Source organism: Oncorhynchus gorbuscha, linkage group LG16, assembly GCF_021184085.1.
Source record: "Oncorhynchus gorbuscha isolate QuinsamMale2020 ecotype Even-year linkage group LG16, OgorEven_v1.0, whole genome shotgun sequence".
Taxonomy (NCBI): Eukaryota; Metazoa; Chordata; class Actinopteri; order Salmoniformes; family Salmonidae; genus Oncorhynchus; species Oncorhynchus gorbuscha.
In genome coordinates, this window is record NC_060188.1 from 8,670,867 (window position 1) to 8,689,785 (window position 18,919).

An 18,919-nucleotide genomic window follows, 5' to 3' on the forward strand; every position below is an offset into this window, starting at 1 on the left:
TACACCTCAACCCATTACCTCAGATAACCTTTATGAGTGGTACACCTCAACCCATTACCTCAGATAACCTTTATGAGTGGTACACCACAACCCATTACCTCAGATAACCTTTATGAGTGGTACACCACAACCCATTACCTCAGATAACCCTTATGAGTGGTACACCACAACCCATTACCTCAGATAACCTTTATGAGTGTTACACCACAACCCATTACCTCAGATAACCCTTATGAGTGTTACACCGCAACCCATTACCTCAGATAACCTTTATGAGTGGTACACCGCAACCCATTACCTCATAACCTTTATGAGTGTTACACCGCAACCCATTACCTCATAACCTTTATGAGTGGTACACCGCAACCCATTACCTCATAACCTTTATGAGTGGTACACCGCAACCCATTACCTCAGATAACCCTTATGAGTGGTACACCGCAACCCATTACCTCATAACCTTTATGAGTGGTACACCGCAACCCATTACCTCAGATAACCTTTATGAGTGGTACACCGCAACCCATTACCTCATAACCTTTATGAGTGGTACACCGCAACCCATTACCTCATAACCCTTATGAGTGTTACACCACAACCCATTACACATCACCTCAGATAACCCTTCATGGGTGGCACACTAAAACACTATACCTCAGCTAAACCGTCACAGGTGGTAGACTAACACGTTAAACTATATCTCAGCCAACACGTTAAGGTCGATAGACTAAGTAACAAGGCTCAAGATTCAAAGCCTGAAAATTTAATGTTCATGAATGTTGCATTTTACCAAATGAAACCCATTGCACGTGGTAACTGTAAAAAGTCTACTTTACGGCAGGATACACATTACGGATTGTAACTGTAGAAACAAAGTAGCTTTATTCACATCAGGGGAATTTAGCAAAACAAGGTTGATATATTCACGTCAGGGGAACCTCCTTGTTATTTAATTCCCATTTTTGTGTATTGCACATGCATTCAGTATGAATCATGTGTGTATTATTTTAAATGCATGTATTGTAGTTCTATCCTTGTGATGTATTACATAATGTTTTTGTGGACCCCAGTAAGAGTAGCTGGTGCTTTAGCAGTAGCTAATGGAGATCCTAATAAAATACTAAATACCACTGACAGATATTTTTTTTATAAACAATTATGACAAAATGTGGGCTGAAAATTAAGTTGTCATTCATTTAATTATTATATATATATTTTTTTAACAGGACAAATCTGAGGGGGCACGTGCCCTTGTGCCCCCTATGGGCATGACTCCTCTGGTTATAGGTGCCGGTTTGGAGAAGATTTAGGCTCAGATGTTTTCTACACAGATATCCACACATTAAACAATTCAGATGGATGGACAAAGAGTTATAGATACACCTTCAGTAACTGGAGTTGTCGTTAACAAGTATTCTTTAAAAAATGGCACCAGTTATTTCCAGGCTCCGCATTGTAGCCTTCTAGAAGTGGTGTCGAATATAGGGCTATAACTATTTGAAGTATCCATTTAGCTCTAAGAATTCAACGCACTTGATAATGACCTAATACAGATCTTGGATAGTTGGGTCATGAAGCTCACCAGAAAATACAGGTTCTCCTTCAACTGCTTCTCCGGTAACTTATCAACTTGCCTTTCTACGTGGCATTTTTGAAAAGGTTAATAACTCAGATTCATTATATAATATTAATTAGCATAATAAGTTCATAGATCCTTATGACAAGTCTTGTAATGCATTATGACCCTTTGAAATGCATCATATCTGAATGCCTTCCCAACATCTAATTCAGAATCAAATCCTGGACAGGTAGTTTATTATGAAGTGCTCCAATGAAAACTGATGAGGGAAACATCGAAATCCTCTTTCCCAACATAGTCTCTCGCACAGTGAGAAAGCGTATACATCAAATTTTAACATAGTGACGTTCTTGACATTTAAAATACTGAGCTCTGGCTATTACCAGTGAGACTGTCACAGTTGTGTCCCTCTTGGCTCTCATGCTTCAAACAGGAAGGTTCCGGCAGATGACAGAGATGCGGCGATGGCGAGGAACTCTCTGTCCAGAGAAAAGAGACTCATCATCTTTAAGGATCTCATGGGTGAACTTATATCTGGCCTGGTCCCTGGAAGGATGCATGAAAACAATGTCATCAGTCATTCACCACACAAGCACAATGTGTGAAATGCCAGGAGTTATATCAAGTGTTTCAGAGTATGAGTACCGATTTAGGATCAGTTTAGCCTTTAAGATCACAAGAATATGAATACATGGACCAGTGTTCACTCATGAAGAGGAGACTTTACTGTACGTTGAATTCAAATCGAATGTCAACAACCTTCAAGTTATGGAATTAAATTGGAATTAAAATTGTGAAAAAAAATAATATTTGGAATTGAATTGGAATTCAATTCCCAGTTAATGGAATTCATGTATTTAGTATAAAAAAATGGACTGCTTTTAAAAATATATATAATTTAAACTTCCAATATAGCTAGGCTGTCTGAACAGTGACATGGTCATTAAGGATTTAATTATCTCAAGTCAAAGACATAGCTGAAATTTGAAATGAATGGAATATAGAGGGAGAGGGAATTGAAATACTGTAGAATTGAATTTGTGGAATGAACCCCAACACGGACAGGGGAGGACCTGATCCTAGATTAGCACTCCCACTCTGAGATGTTTCATAGTTGATACATACGACCCCAGGTCATCGGACCAGGCGGACCACTGGGCCCTCATAAGGATAGTTATAGGCTATAGGAGGCGTTCAGTCAGAGTGTACAAGCATGGAGGTAACATAGAACACTTAAGTAAACCACTTCATGATCTCCACAGGAGATACTGTGGGTTTGTTTAGTGCAGACTCTCATTGGGGTATTTACTCAGTTGCTCTTTCCATGGTCAAATAAATCCATAGAATTGTTTTGGGTAGTAAATCAAATCAATCAAATCAAATTTTATTTGTCACATACACATGGTTAGCAGATGTTAATGCGAGTGTGGCGAAATGCTTGTGCTTCTAGTTCCGACAATGCAGTAATAACCAACAAGTAATCTAACTAACAATTCCTAAACTACTGTTTTATACACAGTGTAAGGGGATAAAGAATATGCACATAAGGATATATGAATGAGTGATGGTACAGAGCAGCATAGGCAAGATACAGTAGATGGTATTGAGTACAGTATATACATATAAGATGAGTATGTAAACAAAGTGGCATAGTTAAAGTGGCTAGTGATACATGTATTACATAAGGATGCAGTCGATGATATAGAGTACAGTATATATGTATGCATATGAGATGAATAATGTAGGGTAAGTAACATTATATAAGGTAGCATTGTGGCTAGTGATATATTTACATCATTCCCATCAATTCCCATTATTAAAGTGGCTGGAGTTGAGTCAGTGTCAGTGTGTTGGCAGCGGCCAGGCAATGTTAGTGGTGGCTGTTTAACAGTCTGATGGCCTTGGGATAGAAGCTGTTTTTCAGTCTCTCGGTCCCAGCTTTGATGCACCTGTACTCACCTCGCCTTCTGGATGATAGCGGGGTGAACAGGCAGTGGCTCGGGTGGTTGTTGTCCTTGATGATCTTTATGGCCTTCCTGTAACATCGGGTGGTGTAGGTGTCCTGGAGGGCAGGTAGTTTGCCCCCGGTGATGCGTTGTGCAGACCTCACTACCCTCTGGAGAGCCTTACGGTTGCGGGCGGAGCAGTTGCCGTACCAGGCGGTGATACAGCCCGCCAGGATGCTCTCGATTGTGCATCTGTAGAAGTTTGTGAGTGCTTTTGGTGACAAGCCAAATTTCTTCAGCCTCCTGAGGTTGAAGAGGCGCTGCTGCGCCTTCTTCACGATGCTGTCTGTGTGAGTGGACCAATTCAGTTTGTCTGTGATGTGTATGCCGAGGAACTTAAAACTTGCTACCCTCTCCACTACTGTTCCATCAATGTGGATAGGGGGGTGTTCCCTCTGCTGTTTCCTGAAGTCCACAATCATCTCCTTAGTTTTGTTGACGTTGAGTGTGAGGTTATTTTCCTGACACCACACTCCGAGGGCCCTCACCTCCTCCCTGTAGGCCGTCTCGTCGTTGTTGGTAATCAAGCCTATCACTGTTGTGTCGTCCGCAAACTTGATGATTGAGTTGGAGGCGTGCGTGGCCACGCAGTCGTTGGTGAACATGGAGTACAGGAGAGGGCTCAGAACGCACCCTTGTGGGGCCCCAGTGTTGAGGATCAGAGGGGAGGAGATGTTGTTACCTACCCTCACCACCTGGGGGCGGCCCGTCAGGAAGTCCAGTACCCAGTTGCACAGGGCGGGGTCGAGACCCAGGGTCTCGAGCTTGATGACGAGCTTGGAGGGCACTATGGTGTTAAATGCAGAGCTGTAGTCGATGAACAGCATTCTCACATAGGTATTCCTCTTGTCCACATGGGTTAGGGCAGTGTGCAGTGTGGTTGAGATTGCATCGTCTGTGGACCTATTTGGGCAGTAAGCAAATTGGAGTGGGTCTAGGGTGTCAGGTAGGGTGGAGGTGATATGGTCCTTGACTAGTCTCTCAAAGCACTTCATGATGACGGAAGTGAGTGCTACGGGGCGGTAGTCGTTTAGCTCAGTTACCTTAGCTTTCTTGGGAACAGGAACAATGGTGGCCCTCTTGAAGCATGTGGGAACAGCAGACTGGTATAGGGATTGATTGAATATGTCCGTAAGCACACCGGCCAGCTGGTCTGCGCATGCTCTGAGGGCGCGGCTGGGGATGCCGTCTGGGCCTGCAGCCCTGCGAGGGTTAACACGTTTAAATGTCTTACTCACCTCGGCTGCAGTGATGGAGAGACCGCATGTTTTCGTTGCAGGCCGTGTCAGTGGCACTGTATTGTCCTCAAAGCGGGCAAAAAAGTTATTTAGTCTGCCTGGGAGCAAGACATCCTGGTCCGTGACTGGGCTGGATTTCTTCCTGTAGTCCGTGATTGACTGTAGACCGTGCCACATGCCTCTTGTGTCTGAGCCGTTGAATTGAGATTCTACTTTGTCTCTGTACTGACGCTTAGCTTGTTTGATAGCCTTGCGGAGGGAATAGCTACACTGTTTGTATTCGGTCATGTTACCAGACACCTTGCTCTGGATAAGAGCGTCTGCTAAATGACTTAAATGTAAATGTAAATGCAGTGGTTCGGGCTTTCAGTTTCACGCGAATGCTGCCATCAATCCACGGTTTCTGGTTAGGGAGTGTTTTAATCGTTGCTATGGGAACGACATCTTCAACGCACGTTCTAATGAACTCGCACACCGAATCAGCGTATTCACAATGTTGTTATCTGACGCAATACGAAACATATCCCAGTCCACATGATAAAAGCAGTCTTGGAGTGTGGAGTCAGCTTGATCGGACCAGCGTTGGACAGACCTCAGCGTGGGAGCCTCTAGTTTTAGTTTCTGTCTGTAGGCAGGGATCAGCAAAATGGAGTCGTGGTCAACTTTTCCGAAATGGGGGCGGGGGCAGGGCCTTATATGCGTCGCGTAAGTTAGAGTAACAATAATCCAAGGTTTTTCCACCCCTGGTTGTGCAATCGATATGCTGATAAAATTTAGGGAGTCTTGTTTTCAGATTAGCCTTGTTAAAATCCCCAGCTACAATGAATGCAGCCTCCGGATAAATGGTTTCCAGTTTGCAAAGAGTTAAATAAAGTTCGTTCAGAGCCATCGATGTGTCTGCTTGGGGGGGGGGATATATACGGCTGTGATTATAATCGAAGAGGATTCCCTTGGTAGATAATGCGGTCTACATTTGATTGTGAGGAATTCTAAATCAGGTGAACAGAAGGATTTGTGTTCCTGTATGTTTCTTTCATCACACTATGTCTCGTTAGCCATAAGGCATACGCCCCCCTACTCCTCTTCTTACCAGAAAGGTGTTTGTTTCTGTCGGCGCGATGTGTGGAGAAACCAGTTGGCTGCACCGCTTCGGATAGCGTCTCTCCAGTGAGCCATGTTTCCGTGAAGCACAGAACGTTACAGTCTCTGATGTCCCTCTGGAATGCTACCCTTGCTCAGATTTCATCAACCTTGTTCTCTAGAGACTGGACATTGGCAAGAAGAATGCTAGGGAGTGGTGCACGGTGTGCCCGTCTCCGGAGTCTGACCAGAAGACCGCCTCGTTTCCCTTTTTTTCGAAGTCGTTTTTTTTTAGGTCGCTGCATGCGATCCATTCCGTTGTCCTGTTTGTAAGGCAGAACACAGGATCCACGTCGCAAAAAACATATTCTTGGTCGTACTGATGGTGAGTTGACGCTGATCTTATATTCAGTAGTTCTTCTCGACTGTATGCAATGAAACCTAAGATGACCTGGGGTACTAATGTAAGAAATAACACGTAAAAAAAACTGCATAGTTTCCTAGGAACGCGAAGCCTATCTTAGGCCTACCTAGTACACCAGGTACACTCTGATTAAAGTGTATGCGCAGGTGGTCGTTTGTAAAAAATGAAAAACAGAATGTTGCTATGGCAGGTCTTATTGGGTCCTTACCTGAGTATGTAGAGAGAGCGACGGGGCAGAAACAAGTTCAGATATTCAGCGGGTTCATCCTCCCTCACCAAGCGCATCACACTGTCTGACAACAAACTCAGCCCTGCTATAGTGCAGCCACAGAACTGACAGAGAGAGGAGAGGAGAGGAAGGGAAAGAAAGATTCATGGAGACAGTGAAAGAGAAAGGCAGGATGAAGATACAAAAAAACAGGGGTGAGGGGTGATGAGAGAATGACTGAGTTTCAAACTGCATTGTAAAAGAACACTTTTGTCAAAAAAGTATTCAAATTGTGCCCAGTTTGTGCCTAGGGCAAAATTCTAGCACACAGAACACCATGTTCCATATTTATCATGCCTTTCATCTCAGGTTAATATGAGAGCCGTCTACCTACCTTGACACTGTCGATGTGTGGTTTGATGTATCCAGCCTTGTCCAGGTCCAGGACATGCACAGGGCCTAGGAGAGGGCTGCCCTCAGAGAAAGCCACAGCTCGGAGGCGATCCATCACCCCCTCACACACCTCTCCCCACTGAGCACGCTCTGTCTCCCGGTAACCATGGATCGCCTGGTGAGCAGAATGTTGAAAGAATTAATGAAAAAATGTAATGAAATGTTGGTAAGGGCCTCAAGGGAGTGATCATTGTCAACAGGGGTGGAATTGGGGTTCCAGGAGTGAAATTATTTGGATAATTTACATTGATTTCAAGGATTTGACAAAATCAGAGAGAGATTTTATTTTCCAATTTCCATCCCCGTTAGCCAACAAACACTGTTCTGGGCCTGGTTTCCCAAAAGCATTTTAAGGCTAAGATCATCGCGAGAACCTTTGTAGGAGCATCATTAAATCTCAGAGCTGTTCCCCAAAATCATCATCACTAAAGTTGCAATTGAAAACGTGTGTTATTTACCGACTGCCTCAGACCACTCGTAGATCAGCTAAGTGTGTCGTTGGATGATTTTCTGCCCTTCTGGTGTCAAACATAGAATCAAGCTGTTTATCCGTCTCGCTGTGAACGCTGATTACTTCAGAACGAAGTTGACTACAATTACAAAGTTGCCAATTTCTTTGCAGTTGTTTCAAACAAGCAAAGGATTAAAAAGATGCTTAAAATAAAAACTGAGATGACTGCTGTTGGTAAAATTATGATTAAATGACTGAACAAATCATTTTAAATGAAACTGTAACTAAGTAAACTTATACTCTGTTTTATTATATCTGATGAACAATATGAGTTCATAAGAAGGGATTGTGTGACACGGACAAGGAGTAATTCAAGTTAATGAACACCATTCCAACTAGGAAAAAACGAATGGGTTGTGGACTGTGTAAACACATAAGGTCGTTAACCTATGGTTGAACCTACAGAAACTTAGCTCTGGGGTTTTTAGATAAGACCGTGAGTGCATTCCTAGGTTCTGTTAATTAGAACTGTCAGCTCAGTGGTGATCGATAATGTTGAGGGGTCAAAAGTTACCTGGGAGTGTGTTAGTAAGTTAGAATGAACTTTTCACCTCAGTTTGTCCCGGTCGAGAGGAGGGGATTCTGTTAAAGCAATGAAATGACATCATGATGTGTATATAAACTGTTGCTCGTGGTTAAGTGGGAGCGCGCTCCGGGAATAAATTCTGTTACCTATTATTTAAAAATACTATTTTATGCAAACGAGAATCTTACAAATTCTCATAAAATAGATTAAAGATTTTCAATTAATGAAAGCACATTGGCATAATTAAATTACAGTAACAACTGCATTAATAGGCTACAGTAGGACATAGGCTGCAGTAGGACATAGGCTGCAGTAGGACATGGGCTGCAGTAGGACATGGGCTGCAGTAGGACATGGGCTGCAGTAGGACATGGGCTGCAGTAGGACATGGGCTGCAGTCGGACATGGGCTGCAGTCGGACATGGGCTGCAGTCGGACATGGGCTGCAGTCGGACATGGGCTGCAGTCGGACATGGGCTACAGTCGGACATGGGCTACAGTCGGACATGGGCTACAGTCGGACATGGGCTACAGTCGGACATGGGCTACAGTCAGACATGGGCTACAGTCGGACATGGGCTACAGTCAGACATGGGCTACAGTCGGACATGGGCTACAGTAGGCTATAGGCTACAGTAGGCTATAGGCTACAGTAGGACTTGGGCTACAGTAGGACATGGGCTACAGTAGGACATGGGCTACAGTAGGACATGGGCTACAGTAGGACATGGGCTACAGTAGAGGAGGAAGAGGAGGACCATCCTGCTCAGTGAATTTCATAAAAATACAAATGGTGAAACATTAAAAAAGTGATCCTTTTTAGGTAAAACTATACCAAATATACCCACGTCACCAAATAATTTATTAAAAACCGCTGTTTTGCAATGAAGGCCTACAGTGTCCTCAACAGCACTCTGTAGGATAGCACCATGGTGTAGCAGAAAGACAGCTAGCTAGCTTCCGTCCTCCTCTGGCAACACTGACTTCAATACAAAACCTAGGAGGCTCGTGGTTCTCACCCCCATCCTTAGACTTACACAGTAATTATGACAACTTCCAGGAGACATCCTCCAACCTATCAGAGCTCTTGCAGCATGAACTGACATGTTGTCCACCCAATCAAAGGATCAGAGAATTTTGTACTGAAAGCATAAACTCCAGCTAGCTAGCACTGCAGTACATAAAATGTGGTGAGCAGTTGACTCAAAGAGAGAGAAAGCAACAGTTACATTTACATTTAAGTCATTTAGCAGACGCTCTTATCCAGAGCGACTTACAAATTGGTGCATTCACCTTATGACATCCAGTGGAACAGTCACTTTACAATAGTGCATCTAAATCTTAAAGGGGGGGGTGAGAGGGATTACTTATCCTATCCTAGGTATTCCTTAAAGAGGTGGGGTTTCAGGTGTCTCCGGAAGGTGGTGATTGACTCCGCTGTCCTGGCGTCGTGAGGGAGTTTGTTCCACCATTGGGGGGTCAGCGCAGCGAACAGTTTTGACTGGGCTGAGCGGGAGCTGTACTTCCTCAGTGGTAGGGAGGCGAGCAGGCCAGAGGTGGATGAACGCAGTGCCCTTGTTTGGGTGTAGGGCCTGATCAGAGCCTGGAGGTACTGAGGTGCCGTTCCCCTCACAGCTCCGTAGGCAAGCACCATGGTCTTGTAGCGGATGCGAGCTTCAACTGGAAGCCAGTGGAGAGAACGGAGGAGCGGGGTGACGTGAGAGAACTTGGGAAGGTTGAACACCAGACGGGCTGCGGCGTTCTGGATGAGTTGAAGGGGTTTAATGGCACAGGCAGGGAGCCCAGCCAACAGCGAGTTGCAGTAATCCAGACGGGAGATGACAAGTGCCTGGATTAGGACCTGCGCCGCTTCCTGTGTGAGGCAGGGTCGTACTCTGCGGATGTTGTAGAGCATGAACCTACAGGAACGGGCCACCGTCTTGATGTTGGTTGAGAACGACAGGGTGTTGTCCAGGATCACGCCAAGGTTCTTGGCGCTCTGGGAGGAGGACACAATGGAGTTGTCAACCGTGATGGCGAGATCATGGAACGGGCAGTCCTTCCCCGGGAGGAAGAGCAGCTCCGTCTTGCCGAGGTTCAGCTTGAGGTGGTGATCCGTCATCCACACTGATATGTCTGCCAGACATGCAGAGATGCGATTCGCCACCTGGTCGTCAGAAGGGGGAAAGGAGAAGATTAATTGTGTGTCGTCTGCATAGCAATGATAGGAGAGACCATGTGAGGTTATGACAGAGCCAAGTGACTTGGTGTATAGCGAGAATAGGAGAGGGCCAAGAACAGAGCCCTGGGGGACACCAGTGGTGAGAGCGCGTGGTGAGGAGACAGATTCTCGCCACGCCACCTGGTAGGAGCGGCCTGTCAGGTAGGACGCAATCCAAGCGTGGGCCGCGCCGGAAATGCCCAACTCGGAGAGGGTGGAGAGGAGGATCTGATGGTTCACAGTATCGAAGGCAGCCGATAGATCTAGAAGGATGAGAGCAGAGGAGAGAGAGTTAGCTTTAGCAGTGCGGAGCGCCTCCGTGATACAGAGGAGAGCAGTCTCAGTTGAATGACTAGTCTTGAAACCTGACTGATTTGGATCAAGAAGGTCATTCAGAGAGAGATAGCGGGAGAGCTGGCCAAGGACGGCACGTTCAAGAGTTTTGGAGAGAAAAGAAAGAAGGGATACTGGTCTGTAATTGTTGACATCGGAGGGATCGAGTGTAGGTTTTTTCAGAAGGGGTGCAACTCTCGCTCTCTTGAAGACGGAAAGGGACGTAGCCAGCGGTCAGGGATGAGTTGATGAGCGAGGTGAGGTAAGGGAGAAGGTCTCCGGAAATGGTCTGGAGAAGAGAGGAGGGGATAGGGTCAAGCGGGCAGGTTGTTGGGCGGCCGGCCGTCACAAGACGCGAGATTTCATCTGGAGAGAGAGGGGAGAAAGAGGTCAGAGCACAGGGTAGGGCAGTGTGAGCAGAACCAGCGGTGTCGTTTGACTTAGCAAACGAGGATCGAATGTCGTCGACCTTCTTTTCAAAATGGTTGACGAAGTCATCTGCAGAGAGGGAGGAGGGGGGAGGAGGATTCAGGAGGGAGGAGAAGGTGGCAAAGAGCTTCCTAGGGTTAGAGGCAGATGCTTGGAATTTAGCGTGGTTGAACAGTTTTGAACAAATACATGAGTTTAAAAATGAAGGAGAAGCAAGAGAGAGAGATAACTATCCTTGGTATTTTTTTCACTTTCACTTTGCTAGCTAGTTTAGCCTATTCAAAACACCCGGCTCAGACAGAGAGGGATGCTATGTTAGATAGCTGGCTATTCAACACTGGAACTCCTCCAAGTTAAGGTAAGCTTTTAGTTTTGTTCATTTATTGGTGGCCCACCGGTGGCCCACCAGTGTAACTGCTAAATGGCTTGTGACTGTACTGCATGATTGTAATGGGTTTACTAACACGTTAGTTCTCGTAGCTATGTTGACTATGACGTTAGCTAATATGGTGACAACGATGTGCAGTGGTTAGCAGTTATGATATGAAGGTTTGGCTTTAAAAGTTTTTTTTGCCTGGTCAGACAGCTGATTTGTTGTGCACTGAAGTCCACAAGGGAAAAGGTGAGAGGAGGAGAGAGTGCAGAAGTGAGAAGGAATTATACAACGAGCAAAGTGATCACACTGTTTGTATGTGGCTGCGATCAAAGTGAACTGTGATCAGGGGTGTATTCATTAAAACACATTTCTTAAATGGAAGTAAATGGAACAGGGATGAATATACCTGAATTTGTCCAATAGAAACACTTGTTTCCAACTGTTGAACTAATGATTACACCCTAGATCAGCTAGATGCAGGCAAGAGTGTGCAAGGCAGTATTGAATGTGTCATTGTCTGTCACCTTGACTACTAAAATGTATCTTGAGCTGTGCACCTACGTTTTAAACTTTCATTCATAGGCTCGATTGTAGCAACCTCATGATGGGTATAGGGAAAATCATGTAGTAGTATCATGTAGTAGCCTAAACCTATCAATGTTATATTGAGCTGGGTGAATGGAATATGAATGACAGTCATCTAATATGCTGTAATAGAAATAAGGCGATGCTCATCATAAAAATAATAATCCTCCCTCATCCTTAATGAGGCATCGACCACCACTGACATAGGGCTATATATTTTATTCATGTTGAAATCTATTTTATATTCAGTAAATTGAGTTCTAATTTGCTAATTATAGGCTACACTGTCTGTTATATTTGCCTCAATATATACTGAACAAAAATATAAAACGCAGCATGCAACAACTTCAAAGATTAACGATGTTGGAGGCAGCTTATGGTAGAGAAATGAGCATTAAATTATTTGGCAACAGCTCTGGTGGACATTCCTGCAGTCAGCATGCCAATTACACTCCCAATCAAAACTTGAGATGCCTATGGCATTGAGTTGTGTGACAAAACTACACATTTTATAGTAGCCCTTTATTGTCCCCAGCACAAAGTGCACCTATGTAATGTCCTTGCTATTTCATCAGCATCTTGATGTGCCACAACTGTCAGGTGAATAGATTATCTTGGCAAATAAGAAATGCTCACTAACAGTGATGCAAACAAATTTGTGCAGAAACATTTAGAGAAATAAGCTTTTTGTGCGTATGGAACATTTCTGGGAATTTTTATTTCAGCTCATGAAACATGGGATCAACACTTTACATGTTGGGTTTATATTTTTGTTCAGTGTATTTCATGATGTGTAACATGTGCAATGATGTGCCAAATCTGTGCATAAATATTGGGTATTAGAATAAGCAGCATCAATATTTGCAGCCATATAGGCCTAGGTGACGACTAGCTTTTTATTTTATTTTACCTTTATTTAACCAGGCAAGTCAGTTAAGAACAAATTCTTATTTTCAATGAGGGCCTAGGAACGATGCATCGTTAAAACACGCATAAGCCTAAATTACATTGCTATTGGGAAACCGGGAACTGACTGATCAATCTAAAATAAGATCTATTCACCTTGTAATGTATGATGACGATAATTAATAACCTAACAATTCAAATATGAAACTTTACTGCATCTAGTATAGTATGGATATGTATGTTATTGCTGCATGTTTATAGGTGAAATATAAAACTACAAGACATTTGCATGATGCCAATAGGGAAACTAATCAAAATAGCTGTTACTGTAGCAGCCCCGCTGAGTGTCAGCAGCTTTATCTAGCTAACGTGAGTGTGAGCTGGGCACTTCTTTGTAGTCAACAAGCAAGGTCTATTTACAACTTACATCGTCCCAGTGGTCGAACTCGTATCGTTTCTTTCTCAGCCCAGGCTCGAGTTCTTTCATGAGAGCACCCTCCTCTTCCTCACTTATGAATTCCGTCCTCACCTCCACCTGACCGCGAAGCCTCTGGACCAACTCCCCGGTCGAACCGCAGACCAGTTGGTCATCTCTGAACTGCAGGCCGCTGTTCGTAGCAGCCCCGGAGCAACTCGCTGCCGAACTTAGACATGATGTGGCAGTGTACAGAGGCCGTTTATGAATACGTCTGGCAACTGTAATCAGAAGTCTCATGCTTCAGTAAATACAATTATTTATTTAGACTGTCAGATTTGCTAAATTAAGCTATGCTTTTGTTGTCTGGTGGCACAGAAGTCAAGTCACGAAGGAGGGCGACATTTTGAAAACGCACTGCATTGTGGGAGTTGTATTGTCGTCACAATTCATTAAATAAATAAAGCCTGCCTAGGCCTAAAATAACAAGCTATTAACCTTTTCACTGAAATTACAACACGATTCTGTGTTATCCATGTCAAATGCATAACGGCTATGTAAATAAGGAATGTAAAAGTATTTTTAAATCAAATAGATTGTCTTTCAATAACGGTACTTAACTAGGCCTAATGCTGTCAGCTCTTATATATGCCATTTAGCAGACGCTTTTATCCAAAGCTCTTTTATTGTATTTTAGGTGTCTTTTTCTCACTAGGCTATACCTATGCTATCTTTGTAGGTCATGCCAGAGCTAAACAGTTAGAGGCAATGTAAATAAGTAATTACTTTCCAAATCGGATATGGCTCTGGGTTGTGCAAACTTTGTGAAGCATGACCTACGCTCATAAAGTCCCAACGTCTCTTACATTTTTGACTTCCCCACCATAGCCTCTCTGTGGACTACTTTCATCTATCTTGCACAACGGGGTGGTGATGATATGGGTGTGGAGGACTGATATGAGTTGTGGCGTTTAACACTCTACCAAGTTAACTCAGCATAGGCATGTACATGTATGCAGACACTTAAGAACACAGTTTTTTGACTAATTGCTGCTGTACAAACACATGACAATTATTGACTAGGTAAACTAGTCTCCTTTTATGCAACAGAAGAAATAGAAAGGTTAAACAGGTTGTCTGGTGGGTCTCAAACAAACTATAGCCAACCATGCATAGTTCATGGTTGATGCAGAGGACACAATTCTAGCCTAATCAGGCAGGGTTTTGTTGAGGACAGTCATGCAGCTTACTACAACCCTCCCACTTTGAGTGACTAGGACCTTCAACCGTGTGAATCAAGGATTCTTGAATGTCGGGACAATCCAAGTCTGGCAGGGAAACTTTATTCTAAAAAAAATGTTTTGTTTATTATTTGAGCTTAAAAATCTAATGTAGAGTTATTTTATAAATTAAAATATTTGTTTTTGGAATTTAGAAAATACTTTCATGATTAATTTCCATGCCTGGAAATGGTGTCAGACCCCACAATGGTGCCAGACCCCATATCCAGTGTTAATCTGCAAAATTGTATTATTCGCCTACCTCCTCATGCCTTTTGCACACATTGTATATAGACTGCCCATTTTTTTCTACTGTGTTATTGACTTGTTAATTGTTTATTCCATGTGTAACTCTGTGTTGTCTGTTCACACTGCTATGCTTTATCTTGGCCAGGTCGCAGTTGCAAATGAGAACTTGTTCTCAACTAGCCTACCTGGTTAAATAAAGGTGAAATAAAAAAATAAAAAATAAATATCCACATCACGGGACAGCAGTGGAGAAGGTGGAAAGTTTTAAGTTTATTTGCGTACACATCAAGGACAAACTGAAATGGTCCACCCACACAGACAGTGTGGTGAAGAAGGCGCAGCAGTGCCTCTTCAACCTCAGGAGGCTGAAGAAATGTGGCTTGTCACCTATAACCCTCACAAACTTTTACAGATGCACAACTGAGAGCATCTTGTCGGGCTGTATCACCACCTGGTACAGCAACTGCACCACCCATAACCAAAGGGCTCTACAGAGGCTGGTGCGGTCTGCACCAAACCCAACTTCCCGCCCTCCTGGACACCTACACCACTAGATGTCACAGGAAGGCCAAAAAGATCATCAAGGACAACAACCACCCGAGCCACTGCCTGTTCACCCCGCTATCATCCAGAAGGCGAAGTCAGCACAGGTTCATCAAAGCTGGGACTGAGAGACTGAACAACAGCTTCTATTTAAAGGCCATCAGACTGCTAAACAACCATACTAACACAGAGAGGCTGCTGCCTACATATATTATTGAAATCATTGGCCACTTTAATAAATGGATCACTAGTCATTTTAATAATGCCACTTTAAAATGTTTACATATCTTGCATTACTCATCTCATATGTATATACTGCATTTTATACCATATTGCATCTTACCTATGCCGCTCTGTCTTTGCTCATCCATACATGTATATGTATATATTATTATTCCATTCCTTTACTTAAATGTGTGTGTATTAGGTAGTTGTTGTGGAATTGTTAGATTACATGTTAGATATTGCTTCACTCTCAATAACATCTGCTAACCATGTGTATGTGACCAATAAAATGTGATTTGATGATTTGATTTATTGTCCAGTCATATGGTCCAGTGCTGCAAAAAAAAAGACCTAGTGGTACCGGATTGCCAAGTCTAGGGCAAAAAGGCTTCTCAGTTTTTACCCCCAAGTCATAAGACTCCTGAACAGGTAACCAATGTTTACCCGGACTATTTGCATTGTGTGCCTCCCCCAGTCAGGACTATGACTAAACAGAATACTATTATGTTACTGTATGGATGTTTGAATCTCATTATAATCCTAGTACTGAATATAATGTGTGTAATTATAATCAAGAATTAGAGCAAAGACTGTCTGTTCCTTGGTAGAAACAAATGAACTTTTCGTCAGACTGGCTAGAATGCTTATCTACACAGGGAGACCTTGGGCTGGTAGTAAATGATCTAAACCGGTGGTGGACGATGTGGGAAGGCTTGTGAACTATACTGCCATTGTATCAGAGTGGAGGAGGAAGGCTTGTGAACTATACTGCCATTGTATCAGAGTGGAGGAGGAAGGCTTGTGAACTATACTGCCATTGTATCGGAGTGGAGGAGGAAGGCTTGTGAACTATACTGCCATTGTATCGGAGTGGAGGAGGAAGGCTTGTGAACTATACTGCCATTGTATCGGAGTGGAGGAGGGATAGTTTAAAACCTATGACGTCATTTTTAGTTTATAATCTGTTGGAAATTGTCCCATTTTCAGTACTCTCAAGAATAAACGCTATTGATTGATTTTGAGACTGGTCATTTTATGCAACTAAGTATCTTTCAAATTCTTAGGAATGGGCAGGGTGATTCATTGAATTGGTTAATAAACATATAGGAATTAAATTCCTCTAACACTCATCAGCAGACATGGACACACATGCTTTGTTTAATGCCAGTGGCAGGCAATTGGTAAAAATATACAAGAGTGAAGGGCCTGGAGAGCAGAGCCTAGAGAAGGAAAGGTTCTCATTGAAGCAAGCAGGAACTATGATACTATACTGCCAGCTAGTGTCTATGAATAGTACTGTCAATGTTTCGGCCTCCCTCTCGTTGTCGAGACATAACGTCATCAGGCATAGCAGACACATTCCTCTGCCTAGGCGTTGCTGACTCGTGCCAGATCTTATAAGGCCTGGATAGGTGTTTTTACCTATCAGCTAACCACATCATATGTTCTAGCATTCAGTCAGTCGATGACACGGGCGATGACGTTGTATGTAAGCATTGGTTGATGCATGCAACATCTGAGCAGGTTACACCTGTTGTATAAAGCGCACGTGACAAATCAACTTTGATTTGATTAGTTAGGCTGCAGCTGGCCCAGAACAGAGCGGCACATCTTGCTCTTCATTATAGTCAGATGGCTAATATTAATACCATACCAGTCTCTCTTGGCTAAGAGTTGCGCTGACACACACACTTACCCCACAAGACATGCCACCAGGTGTCCTTTCACAGTCCCCAGATCCAGAACAAATTCAAGGAAACTTACAGTATTATACACACACACACACACACACACACACACACACACACACACACACACACACACACACACACACACACACACACACACACACACACACACACACACACACACACACACACACACACACACACACACACACACACACACACACACACACACACTGTCCTTTCAATTGGAGTGGCACCCGTGTAATGCCTATAGCCCACACTGACTAGCTCTTCCTATTGATTAGGCCTCACGTCTGTAATGAATGTAGTCACTACCAATTGTGAAAGTCGGCCAGTAGTAGGAGTGGTGGTTTGGCTGAGTTAAGGCACTGCTAATCCACATACTCAGTTGTAACAGACAGCTCTGCTACTGCTGCTGCTACACTGCTACAATGGGACAGCTCAGTCTGCTCACTATGCTACGGCTATCATGGCTCAGTTACACACACACACAAAGAGAGACATGGAGGGAGGGAGGAATAGAGAGGAAGGGGAGAGGCAGGGAGGAGAGAAAGAGAGAGAAAGGGGTAAATCATCCAGTGTGTTCCTCACTGACTGCCTTCCATGCCTCATCACCTCCCTCACTGAGTCCTCCAGGCTGCTCTCATTGGCTGCTCTCCAGCTTAGCTCCTCCCCCTGGGCCTTTTCTCAATGGGGTCTCTGTGATTGCCAGTTGTGGGGTGGCACTGCATGCAGAGGCAGATGGGTACAGGAAGTAGTCTAGGTGTTGTGACAGAATGCTGACCGAGTAACTAGTATTACACTATTGATTGTAACATATACATGAAGTTCATCCAGGATGTTCAACTCCGGGTCTGAGGGATCACTGTGTCTTCTGCTTCCCTGGCATCCCTGGCTTTAGACTCAGCCACTGGTTTAGTAGCTTGGAAATCAGGTGTGTGTGTATGGCTACTAATGTAACTATCGGGGAAATATGAAAACCAGCAGACACTGCAGCCCAGAAGGACCAGAATTGAATGACCCTGATGTGAGAGAAGAGAGGAGGAAGAGAGGTATAGGAACTAATAGTAAAGATAAACATGTGAGTGTGGTTGAGAGGGATGCGAGAAAGAGGGTGTACCGTAAGAGTAAAAGAGAGAAGATATAGAATAAGAAGTGCCTATAGGAGAAAGAAAAACAGTCAAATGGAGAAAATGGTGGGGTAGAGAATTGGGGTTGAGGAAACAGGGAAGGTGAGAAATGTAGAGGTATTTTGGGAGCCTGAGGAAAGACACTTATGGGGGAGAGAGGTGGGGTACGGACAATAGGGGATGATGAGAAAGGAGGTGAGGGGGAGGGAAAGAGAGAGAGGTGGGGTCCGGACAATAGGGGATGATGAGAAAGGAGGTGAGGGGGAGGGAAAGAGAGAGAGGTGGGGCTGGGAAAAGAGAGGATGGGGAGAAAGGAGGGGGGAGTGCTCGCTGCAGATATTCTGGTGACTTCATCCTCACCAGTAAACCATGTTGGTATACTTACACCAAGAACAGATTTTACAGCTTCTCTCTCTCTCTCTCTCTCTCTCTCTCTCTCTCTCTCTCTCTCTCTCTCTCTCTCTCTCTCTCTCTCTCTCTCTCTCTCTCTCTC

General features: G+C 44.0%; 1 protein-coding gene across 2 annotated transcripts; it reads right to left on the reverse strand.

The window, feature by feature from the left end:
- Positions 1 to 1,180: 1,180 nt before the first annotated feature.
- Positions 1,181 to 13,709, reverse strand: alkbh7 (alkB homolog 7). Of its 2 annotated transcripts, none has more exons than XM_046306363.1 (4): positions 13,303 to 13,709; positions 6,930 to 7,103; positions 6,536 to 6,660; positions 1,181 to 2,058 (listed from the first exon to the last, which is right to left on the reverse strand). In XM_046306363.1, exons 1-4 carry the CDS (start codon positions 13,588 to 13,590, stop codon positions 1,998 to 2,000), a joined length of 648 nt encoding a protein of 215 aa, XP_046162319.1. In that variant the 5' UTR covers positions 13,591 to 13,709; the 3' UTR covers positions 1,181 to 1,997. The 2 variants fall into 2 exon arrangements, with proteins under 2 accessions (XP_046162319.1, XP_046162318.1); XM_046306362.1 differs by having other exon boundaries at positions 1,181 to 2,125.
- Positions 13,710 to 18,919: the final 5,210 nt, after the last annotated feature.

Bases quoted from the DNA above. Each gene is read 5' to 3' on its own strand.
- alkbh7 (XM_046306362.1), bottom strand. From the start codon at position 13,590: ATGAGACTTCTGATTACAGTTGCCAGACGTATTCATAAACGGCCTCTG. The intron at 6,661-6,929 runs GTAGGTAGACGG...TCTCTCTGTCAG, and splicing joins CACACATCGACAGTGTCAAG to TTCTGTGGCTGCACTATAGC. The intron at 2,126-6,535 runs GTAAGGACCCAA...GCATCCTTCCAG, and splicing joins CGCTCTCTCTACATACTCAG to GGACCAGGCCAGATATAAGT.